Genomic DNA, 10,909 nt, shown 5'->3' with positions numbered 1-10,909 from the left:
CTGCGGAGGCTCGGGCTCGGTGTGTGGAGTCAGTGCGAGCAGAGGCAGAGGCAGAGGCAGAGTGGATCAGAAAACAGAGAGTATTCTGCTTTTAATTAGTTCTGGCTGAATGGAGGTATTATAGTAGCTGGTTATCTAGTTATCTAGCTAGTTAGCTATAGCCCTTGCCTTGACATCTAATACTGCTGTTCAGCGGCAGCGCCGACATTAATAACAACTGAGCACAAAAATATTACATAACACACTGACATGAGGCATTTAATACTGAGGTAAGTGTTTATTCTTTAACATTATCCCACTAGCTAACTAATTTAGCCAAAGTATTAGCATTACATTAGCATTAGCTCTCTAGCAAGCTCATGTTGCTCCTCTTTTAGTCAATTATTTGTTTAAAATAATTATTTTTTTTCAAAGCAGCACAGAGTTGTGTTTGCTTATATCTTATTATATCTTATTCTTTTAGTTTTATACATGCAAAATAATGTTGCTTTATTCATTTCCTCTAAATAATGCCTTACACAGCTTAATGTATATAGTAATAATAATAATAATAATAATTATTATTATTATTATTATTATTATTATCATGGATTAAGTGATGTGTTTTTGGACTTTTTTTTTTTTTTTTTGCAAGTCTTAGTAGGAATTTCTGCATTCAGTCACACTCAGATCACATGCCTGCTTTAAATCAGGTTGTGTGTCCAATCTTCTGACGCACATACACACACACACACACACACACTCACGCACACGCTGTTGTACAACTTTGCTTTTTTACCGAATGACGTCACAGTGCTAATTTGCATATTTGTTAAATCGTCAGTTGCGTGTGAAAATGTGTCATATTTCCTCATGACACAGCAGAGTTTTGTCCAAAGCAATAAAACACTCAGGGGTGTGGTGTTACAGGAAAATAATCAGTGACTGGACGGCGTGATTCATTTCAGAAGGTGCGCTTGTTTCATTGACCTCCTACAACATTAAATGTAACTATAAACAGTTAAAAACAAATCCGATGTGGCGATTGTTGCTGATTGCTGTGGTATATGAGGAATAAAACATGCTGTTGTAGGAAAACAATCAACATTTATTTAACATGTATGGAAGGAGTCTCCAGTGTCAGAGAGGCTGGTGAGGGGACGATTGTTTATAATGTAAGTGAGAACAGGAACTAACCTCTCCCCGTGGACGTCCCGCAACACTGAATGCAACTATAAACGGATAAAAAGTATCATATTGTGTATCAAAGTACATATTGTTCTTTAATAAATGTAAAAAAAAATGTAAATGTTGGCAAATTGCTGTGGTATAAGAGCAATAAAACGCTTCAGGACATGCTGTTGTTGGAAAATAATAATAAACTTCAGGGCATTAACAGTAACTCCATTTCACATCCCTCTGATGGTTTTATTCCCTATGAATTTGATCTCTTTTCAAATCTTTAATAGAGTTAAAAAATTTTTTTTAAAAAATATTTATTTAAACTCTTTCATATTTGTGGCTAATGTTTTACGGAGACGTGTTCATTCATCTGAACGAATATCGACATCACGTCGTCACGCTGGTCATGGTTTCATTACCACACTTCACTTTTCCCTGAAACTGTGGGATCCAGTGAAAAAGGAAGTGAGCACTGAAAGAAGAAAAAAAAAAAAAAAAAAGCATACTTTATCACAGAAAAAAGGAATCAGATTATAATCAAATAAGAATTGTATTTAATAAATGCATCCGCGTGGAACGAAGAGAAGAAAAGAAAAGAGAAGTCGGCCATTTTTCGGTCATGTTTCATTTCACTCGCCTCTTCATCAGCTGTACACTCTGAACTCGTGCACTTGGACACAAAGCAACACAGCTGGACACACAAGGTGTTCCTGGAAAGGAAAAAGGAAGTGAGACGCCTTTGGTGTTACGTGCCGTCTTGTGACCTCACACACACACACACACACACACACACACACCTGGCTGTAGGTGTCTCGTGACTCACTTTTCAGTCACGTGTGTTCTAAGGCCACAATGTAATGACATGACGGAGGATGCAGCAAAAGAGAACACAAACAAACACACACACACTCACACACACCCACTACAGGGCTGAATAAACACTCCTCATGTGTGACTGATCTCCAGACTTCGCGCTTTTCCTGTATTTCCTGCTCTCATAAAAGCAGCTCGCCTTCTCCTTTTGTCTGTTTATTTGCAGGAATCTGGTTATGCGAGGAATAAAACCATATTGGGAGTGTGCTGTTATAGGAAATTAATCACAAACAGAGGCAGTGAGTCTAGCCAACATTGTTAATTAGAAGAACGCTGATGTATTTCGACGTTCTGAATGGCATCGCGTTTTTGTATCGTGTTACAAATACATCGACGTTTCACGCTCACTGTCTCGCTTTATTCCCCTTTTCAGCTTGCGCTGGTGATGATGTCACTCCGCGGAGGTCAGCGCGAGGCCTGAGTCATGAACTCGGTCACCCCCAGCGCCGCCCAGTACGCGAGGGGCGGAGCTCTTCACAACGACCTCGTCGATGGGAGGAAATTGCCGCGGCCTTCCTCGCCGCAGGTCCTGGAGACGAAGGGGCATTTCGGGAACGGGTTACTCGCCGACGGGGCGGGAGAGCCGGATGAGGTGGACAAGCTGAAGCTGAAGCTGATGTCGGCGTGGAACAACGTCAAATACGGTGCGTTTTAGAGAACGCGATCTGGAAAAAACATTGTGGCCAACTTTTAATGTAAACAAGGACACCTTTTAACTTGCAAGTGCTAGGTGTTCCTTTTTTAAAGAGGGGGCGGAGCTTATTTTAAATTCAATCAATTAAATTCACTTGCAAACTTGCTACATTGTTGATAATTTCTTTTCCCTTCGTAATGCTTAACGTAAAACGCCAAACTCGCACTAGTTAGTTTAGCTAACATGAACATCGCTTCCTGAGCTAGTCAGCTAGGAATTAAGGATTCGCTAGCAAGCTGTTGTGGTGATCAAGTTTGCGAATCTTTGTTGATGGAATGCGTGAAAGCCAAGATTCATGAAAGTTTTTCAGCTAAGCCCTGATATGTTGCTAAATTTTCCTCTTTTTTCCCCTCAGGATGGTCAGTCAAAAGCAAAACCGTCTTCAACAAAACGTCCCCGCTGATCCTGATGGGACAGTCCTACTTACTCAACACTGAGGGTGAGACTTCCTTCCCTCTCGCTCTTTATGTGTTAATTATAGACCTGTTACTGAAACGTGACTCACAGCTGCAGTGTGTTTACTGTGCGGTGAAGAGCTCAGTGTGTACCTGTCAGTGTTTATTACAGTACTGACTGAACCTTTAAAGAAACAAAACATTCAAAAATAGTTAGTAAATGAAAGCTAGCCAGTCAAGAAGCCAGCTAGCCTTATAGGTGTGATGATATAAAAGCTGATCCATACTTTTCATTAAAGCAATTGTTAGCAACTTTGAGTGTTTGTTTAAAGGTGCAATTTGAAAACTTTACATGTGATTCTCGACTGGAAATAATTGTATAATTTTAAGTACACCTTAGGAAAATTGTGATTTGCAATATTGCCATACAAAAGCTGTAGCTATTTTTAAAATTTCCAGCTTCTGTTTAAATTTTTCTGGCCCAGAAAAGGACAAAACACAGTTGCTCAGCTCCGCCTCCTTTCCCCTAAATGGCCAGTCACATTATTTTGCCAAAGGGATATGAAGTCGGTTTAAGGGGGATGATGAAGGATTAACAGTGCTGTCCTTGAAATAGCAATTTACCTCACAAGCTAAAATTACAAACCGCTGCTTTAAACCTGCGAATTGACTCGTCAGTTTCACGAGTTCATTACCTCTTTCCTCAGAGGAAGTGGAGCGTTTCCGGCTGGCGTTCGGCTCGCGAGTGTGGCTCACCTACAGGAAGGAGTTTCCTCAGCTGGAGGGGTCGAACCTGACGTCGGACTGCGGCTGGGGCTGCATGCTGCGTAGCGGACAGATGCTCCTCGCCCAGGGGCTCATGCTCCATCTTCTGCCTCGACGTACGCAACAGACACTCAGTAACACAATAAACTGGACGAAATTCTGACGAATATATCACGTGTAGTATCTGTTACTAACCCCCGGCGTTGTATGTTTTCCAGACTGGAGATGGCCCGACTGTCCTCAGCTGGCTGATGTGGATTTCGAGGTGTTGAGACCCCGCTCACCGTCTCGTCCGGCCGGTATCTCCATCCCCTCCTTCAGCTCTACGTGGAGCACATCGGGACCTGAGAAACGCCCGTCCTCCACGAACGAGATTCCGAAACAAGCTGAGTCGAGACGGGACGTGCAGACCGAGAGCCTCCACCGCAGGCTGGTGTCATGGTTCGGGGACGAGCCGGCTGCGCCCTTCGGGGTTCACCGGCTGGTCGAGCTGGGCAAGGAGTCGGGGAAGAAGGCGGGAGACTGGTACGGGCCTTCACTCGTCGCACACTTACTGCGGTGAGCGAGCGGCTATAGCGAAGCGTTACCATTCTCTGCATTAATGCTAATTCATGTTATAAACCTGCATCAAAGACAAGATGGTTTACTTTTTACTTGGTTTGTTTGTTTAGAAAAGCTGTGGCCAAAAGCACAGAGTTGGACGATCTGGTCGTGTACGTGGCTCAGGACTGCACAGGTGCCTGAATGTGCATTTACTCTATTACAGTAATACTCTATACCGATTAAATACTGTGATAAAGTACAGTACACGGCCAAAAGTTTGTGGACACCTGCCCATTACACCCATATGTGCTTGTTGACCATCTCATTCCAGATTTATTCCCCCTTTACTGTTATAATAAGCTCCACTCTTCTCTTCTGCGAAGTCTTTCCACTAGATTTTGGAATGTGGCTGTGGGGATTTGTGTTCATTCAGCTACAAGAGCATTAGTGAGATCAGGCGCTGATGTTGGGATGTCGAGGAGGTCTGGGGTTCAGTCGGTGTTCCAGTTCATCCCAAAGGTGTTCAGTGGGGTTGAGGTCAGGGCTCTGTGCAGGACACTCGAGTTCTTCCACTCCAACCTTCACACACCATGTCTTCATGGAGCTCGCTTTGTGCACAGGGGCATCGTCATGCTGGAATAGATTTGGGCCTCTTAGTTCCAGTGAAGGGAAATTGTAATGCTAAAGACATACAAAGACATTCTATACAATTGTGTGTTGCATCAGTTTGGTTCAGAGCCACGTATGGGTGTGATGTTCAGGCGTCCATATATTTTGTGTATATAGTGTAGCGCAGTTCCTACTTACACATTTCTTTGTTTATAGTGTATAAAGGGGACGTGATGTGGCTGTGTGAACAGAGCTCCTCTGACTCCGGTAGCTCCGGCTGGAAGTCTGTCATCATCCTGGTCCCGGTGCGACTGGGAGGAGATTCACTCAACCCGTCCTACATCGAATGCGTCAAGGTAAAACTCAGCACATCATAACCAGGAATATAGAGCGGGAGATAAGTTACAAACGTTTACCGAGCAAATAAAATCTATGGTTGAAAGATTTGGAAAATCAGTAAGTGTCTTTAAAAGTGGCTCGACTTTTTCCATGCCAGTTAATTTCCTACATGAGTGTGTGGCACCTCAGGAGTGATTCTGTTAATATGGAACATTTATTGTCGATTGGTTGTAAACTCACTTTTAAAACATTATAAAGCCATGATGATGTGTCTAATATTCTCAATAATATTCATTTTGTCATTTTATATATCCATGTAAAAACAAAGTTTATAAGCAAAAGTCAATCATTTTTAAAAAGTTTTATTCACTCCAGAGTTTTAGACCTCATTCATTGTCCGTATTTACACGTAAAATTTACATCACAACTATTAAATCCTGCTGAATTCCTGACTCTGAAACTGTTGATTAATGTCATATGACAGCAGCTCTGACAGTTGTTCTGACTGTAATGCAAATCACAGGCTAATATGAATGCGCTCGTTATCGTTTCTATAGTAACAGCTCGTTCACAGAGACCTGCATGACAGGCGAGCTACATAATCTAACCCTAATAATAAATAAATGAAAAAGAAATGTGTTGTTATTTAAGGAAGAATTGTATAGAAAGAGTCTCCAGGGTCAGAGCTTTGTCAGGAAGTCAGTAACTTTTCCAACGCGGCAAAGTCTTCAGGACGGAGGAGTTTACGCATCGCTTTACGTTTCTCAGTAACATGACAAGCTGCAGTTTTTTTTAGATTATTAACTTGGAGAGAGGGAATAAAATGAAGATGGTGAGGAGGCGACTGTTTATAGCTGCTATAATGTAAGTGAGAACAGAAACTAACTAGATTCATGGATGTTAAACATAACTATAACTGGATAAAAAACAAAGTGTAATTCATTGATGAATTAACAATTGCAATTGTTCGTATAAGAGGAATAAGACAGTTTGCGAAAATAATCAACTTTGGATTGGTTAAAGTAATTCCTCTAAAGTAATCGTGGATTATTTTGCTATAAGAGCATGCCCTCATCGTGTTTTATTCCTTACATTTTAGGTAAACTGGATCCTATTGTTTGCATATTTGATGATTGAGAGAGTGGGAGGAGTTTTATTTCCAGATTTAAACTCTAATCAGTTCTTTATGTTCAGTAACACTTCACGACTGCTCAGCGTTTACTTACTGTACGGCTGCTGTAACGTTGTATATCAGTAAATATTTTCTGTTTTCTAGAATCTTCTGAAGTTGGACTGCTGTATCGGGATCATCGGCGGGAAACCCAAACACTCGCTCTTTTTCATTGGCTTTCATGGTGAGTAGCGATTAGTAGTGATTGCCTCTCGATTGGCCGCCTAGTTTTTGATCTGGGATCTGATTGGTTGCTTTGTGTCCCTCAGATGAGCAGCTATTGTATTTAGACCCACACTACTGTCAGCTGGTGGTCGACGTCACACAAGGAAACTTCCCGCTGGAGGTAAGCCCGGGTCGTTTTAACGTCACCTTAAACTATGTGTTTAAAGTGTTTAATGTGTCTGGGTTCAATCCTTTTTAGAGGAATCTGTTTTACAAAATCTAAAATCCCGTGAGCAAATCTGAGTTGAATATATGACACAAGGCTTATTGCATCATAAAATATAAGAGCCAATCATGTTCCAGTATGCAAATGCAGGCCTTTGCTGCTTTTTCACGTCATTTGCGAATAATCATAATGACCACCTTCCAAGTGGAAAATCCTAGTCGGAATTTTGGGAACCTGGATGTAAGGCAAGGTGATGTGAATCTTAAAGTCTTAAAACAGGAAATTAGTAGCTTGTATTTTTCAGCACGTAATCAGTTACGTCCTCTTCAGCTCTATAACAGTATACGGCAAGATGTAACGTAGCTAATGGCTACCATGAACACATCTATATGCTAATGCTAGCTATTGTTAGATTAAAAACTACAATCTGCATTTTTATCTAGTAAACAAACCAACAATACATGAAGCTTTCAAGTTGTTTTCCCTCGTGCGTAACTTAGAGGCGTTTGGGGGTTGTAAGAGTTTTCTTTCGAATTATTTAGAGATGATATATTCATAGAATCCGGGTTTCTTGATGAAGGTAAAATTGTAGCCACTACTGTGCTGGTTCTGCAGTCTAATTACTTTTTATGCATCACATCAAATAACCGATTTTTCAACAAAAAGAAAAAATGGTGTGGAAATTTTGGATGACGTTAAAGGACGCGATTCCATTTGCACTGATGTAAGCTTTGCTCGTGCTGTGAGTAGTTCTGTGTGAGAGACTTCGTAATGAGTCGCCCATCTGTTAATGCCTTTCTAACGCTAGCAAGACCTACTTCCTAATTTTGGGTTTAAAAATATTTAAGGAATTTCCCGTATTGGAAAATGACTTAATGGTGCAGAAAATGTGTTCATGCATCTGTAGTTTCTCAGACAAGGGGAATTTTTATTCTTATTCAGAAACGCACACGCAGGCTTAGTGCTTGCTGTTATAATTCTGGTAATGTGAAATGTTTTACGTATGATTCTTGGCCAGAATACTTCTCTGCTGTTTCTTGACAAACTCTGAATATCATTTAGGTAAATATATCTGTGATTTTCCAGGCAAATTGGGGGCAAAAAATTCCACCATATTCAGTCATCTTAGCGCTCGAATACTGAGAATTTTTAACCACTGGATTAACTGAAAATTAACTAATAACATTTACTAGTTATGGTTCATATTAGATTTGGTGATGAGTTTTTATCAGTCTGAGTCAAGTCACAAGTTGTCCACTCTGAATCCAAGTCGAGTCCACAGTCCCAAACCATGGAGTCTGTATATAGTCCCAAATCTGAATCAAGTCCAAAGCTGTAGAGTCTAATCCAAAGTCCCAAGCGCGAGAGTCCAAGTTTCGTCCACAGTCTCAAGCCGCGGAGTCTGAATCTAGTCACAAGTCTGAGTGGAGGACAGATTTCCAAGCTGAGCGCAGCGCTTTAGAATTTGAGTGTAGTCCAAAGTTCAGAGCTGTAGAGTCTTTTTAGATTTCTGTGTCACGGAGTCCGAGTCACGTCCACAGGGTCTCGGGAGACGTGCGTTTATTTAGTAACAGATATCAGCCTTAGATCAGCATCTGGAGCAATCTATTACACAGAAGATTTTTAATGGATTACATTTTTAAAAAGTGGTGCAGACACGTCCCCAGTGACCTCCAGTGAGTAAATCACTGTTATCTGCGTACATACAATGCAAATATTTACACAGTGACGTATCAATATAAAGGACTGTGTTCTCTTTAATGCCATTTGTCTCTCTCTCTCTCTCTCTCTCTTTCATTTTTAGTCCTTTCACTGTAACTCTCCCAGGAAGATGAACTTTAATCGCATGGATCCCAGCTGCACTTTGGGCTTCTACGCTCACAGTAAAAAAGATTTTGAGTCTCTGTGCTCAGCCGTTAGCGGGGTGAGTCACACGTTCCTGTCAAACCTTTAACTATCATCAGCTTTATTCCAACACTGTCCCTGATTAGCTCCTTTACCTCATTGCTCTAACGTCAGACGTCAGATGCGTCCTGGCAGCTGGAATAAGGAAAGGGACAGTGTGTATATTTTATCCAACTTGACTTGGTTTGTTCTTTAATAAAGCTTTTTTTCTACATGTTGTCTTCTCCGCTTTAGGCTTTGTCCGTGTCTAAAGAGCGCTACCCGATCTTCACGTTTGTAGAGGGCAGGGGGCAGGACTACAGCCTGGAGGGGTACAGCGGAGGCAGCACACACCCCAGCGCCCACATCCTCCCCCCTGACACGATGAACAGAAACAGCGCTGAGGGCTTTGTGTTTCTGTGAGGACTCACTCATGTGGAGCACAAACCAGCTTCGAAACTGAAGCTGAAGATGAAGCTGAAGCTGGGGCACGATGGAGCGACTCCATACAATGCACTGCAGTCGTAGCTGTGTGTGTGTGTGTGTGTGTGTGAGGTCATAGAAAATTGAATAAATAGGTGTGTTGAGGATTTTTATTTTAAGCACAACCATTCACTACAATTTAACTTTTTCTCTTTCTTTCTGTCAGTCTCTTGTGGTGTCTCCCTCTCTCTCTCTCTCTCTCTCTCTCTCTGTCTCTCTCTTTCTTTCTCTCTCTCATTCTCTCTCTCATTCTCTCTCTCTTTGTCTCTCTTTTTCTGTCTGTCTCGCTCTCTGTCATTGTCTGTCTCTCTCGCTCTCTCTCTATTTGTCTGTCTCTTTGTATCTCTGGTTCTCTCTGTCTGTTTCTCTCCATTGTGTATATCTGTCTTTCTCTCTCTCACTTTGTCTCCCTCTCTTTCTGTCAGTCTCTTACTGTCCCTCTCTTGCCCTGTGTCTCTCTCTGTCTCTCTCTCTCTCTCCCTCTCCCTCTCTCTCCCTCTCTCTCTCTCTCTCCCTCTCTCTCTCTCTCTCCCTCTCTCTCTCCCACTGTAAGGTGTCGTTGCCTAATCAGGAACCGTTCTCCGCTTTTCCACCACAAAGGGCATTTTAGTTCGAGCACCCAAATTTGAGAACCCCAGTGATGTCATTCCGTTTCCATGACAACAACTCGCGATTAAACTGAATGTCGCAGTTAAGTGTGGGAATCACTAGACACCTCACGATTCATAATTATGAATTTTTTTTTTATTCGTCTTAATTTTCCGCCCTGTTCGAGCAACTTTTGAAACATAGTAATATCATTAAAAAAAAAAAGAAAGAAAAACACTAGAAATAAAGTTTGTCCTGCTGTAGTGATGTTTCTCGCACAGGTGAGGAATCATTCGAAAGAGAATCACGATTCAGATAAGAACAGATTTTATTTCCTGCTGCTCATCGCATCCTGAACTTTTTACAGTGTGAGAAGGAAATAAACATTTTAAAGGAAGCTGTAATGAACTGAGCGCGAGTCACAGAGCTAACGCACTCGGAACAATCCGCTCCAGCCGATAAAAACAGATCCTTCACCTTCTCGTGGCGTCACATTGATGGAAAAATCTCCAGAAATCCTGAAGTGCAGTCTGTAAAATCCTCTACGGCAGTCGTTCTAATATTTACGCCGTACGTTTGTGAAAACCTGCATGAATTCGTTAAGTTCGGCTCTTAAGCAGAACAGTTTCCTGAAGCAGCACCAGGTGGGAATTCTGAGCGCATCCCAAACCAAGTGTTTTTTTCTTTTTTTTTCTCTTTTTAATTTTTTTTTTTTTTTTTTAATTACTGCTGTACTGTTTGTTGTCTTTATGAAAGAAGACTTGTGGTGTGATGGTGAGAACAAGCTGCTGCTGCTGTCGTGTCCCAAATCTGGAGCTGATCTTCCCTCACTGATCCCAGTCTGATTAATGATTAATATCCGATCAATTTGGGATCAGACTCATTATCCTCGTACGATATTCCTCTTTTCTAAATCCCTAAATCTCGAATGTAAACAGTGCTACTGATCATTCCAGGACGTTACTCTTCTTTTCCACATGTTTCATATTTCATCATGGGATCACGAGATTATT

At 41.5% G+C, this 10,909-nt stretch overlaps 1 protein-coding gene across 2 annotated transcripts in view; it reads left to right on the top strand.

The window, feature by feature from the left end:
• The window catches only part of atg4da (autophagy related 4D, cysteine peptidase a), a 10,955-nt gene extending 59 nt beyond the window's left edge, over positions 1-10,896 (top strand). Inside the window, exons 1-12 of one of the 2 annotated variants that reach the window (XM_034299962.2) lie at positions 1-269; positions 2,201-2,273; positions 2,408-2,678; positions 3,084-3,167; positions 3,831-4,004; positions 4,107-4,446; positions 4,560-4,624; positions 5,257-5,396; positions 6,656-6,734; positions 6,820-6,896; positions 8,746-8,865; positions 9,081-10,896. The exon at positions 1-269 is cut by the window's left edge and continues 59 nt beyond it. In XM_034299962.2, coding sequence (XP_034155853.2) covers positions 2,459-2,678; positions 3,084-3,167; positions 3,831-4,004; positions 4,107-4,446; positions 4,560-4,624; positions 5,257-5,396; positions 6,656-6,734; positions 6,820-6,896; positions 8,746-8,865; positions 9,081-9,248 — 1,467 coding nt within the window. In that variant the 5' untranslated portion in view covers positions 1-269; positions 2,201-2,273; positions 2,408-2,458 and the 3' untranslated portion in view covers positions 9,249-10,896. The remainder of the gene's footprint in view (positions 270-2,200; positions 2,274-2,407; positions 2,679-3,083; positions 3,168-3,830; positions 4,005-4,106; positions 4,447-4,559; positions 4,625-5,256; positions 5,397-6,655; positions 6,735-6,819; positions 6,897-8,745; positions 8,866-9,080) is intronic. The other variant, XM_026931702.3, reaches the window with a different exon arrangement.
• Positions 10,897-10,909: the final 13 nt, after the last annotated feature.

Source organism: Pangasianodon hypophthalmus, chromosome 26 (assembly GCF_027358585.1).
Source record: "Pangasianodon hypophthalmus isolate fPanHyp1 chromosome 26, fPanHyp1.pri, whole genome shotgun sequence".
Classification (NCBI taxonomy): domain Eukaryota; kingdom Metazoa; phylum Chordata; class Actinopteri; order Siluriformes; family Pangasiidae; genus Pangasianodon; species Pangasianodon hypophthalmus.
Note: the sequence above shows the minus strand (reverse complement) of the source record. Positions and strands in the feature narration are given on the sequence as shown.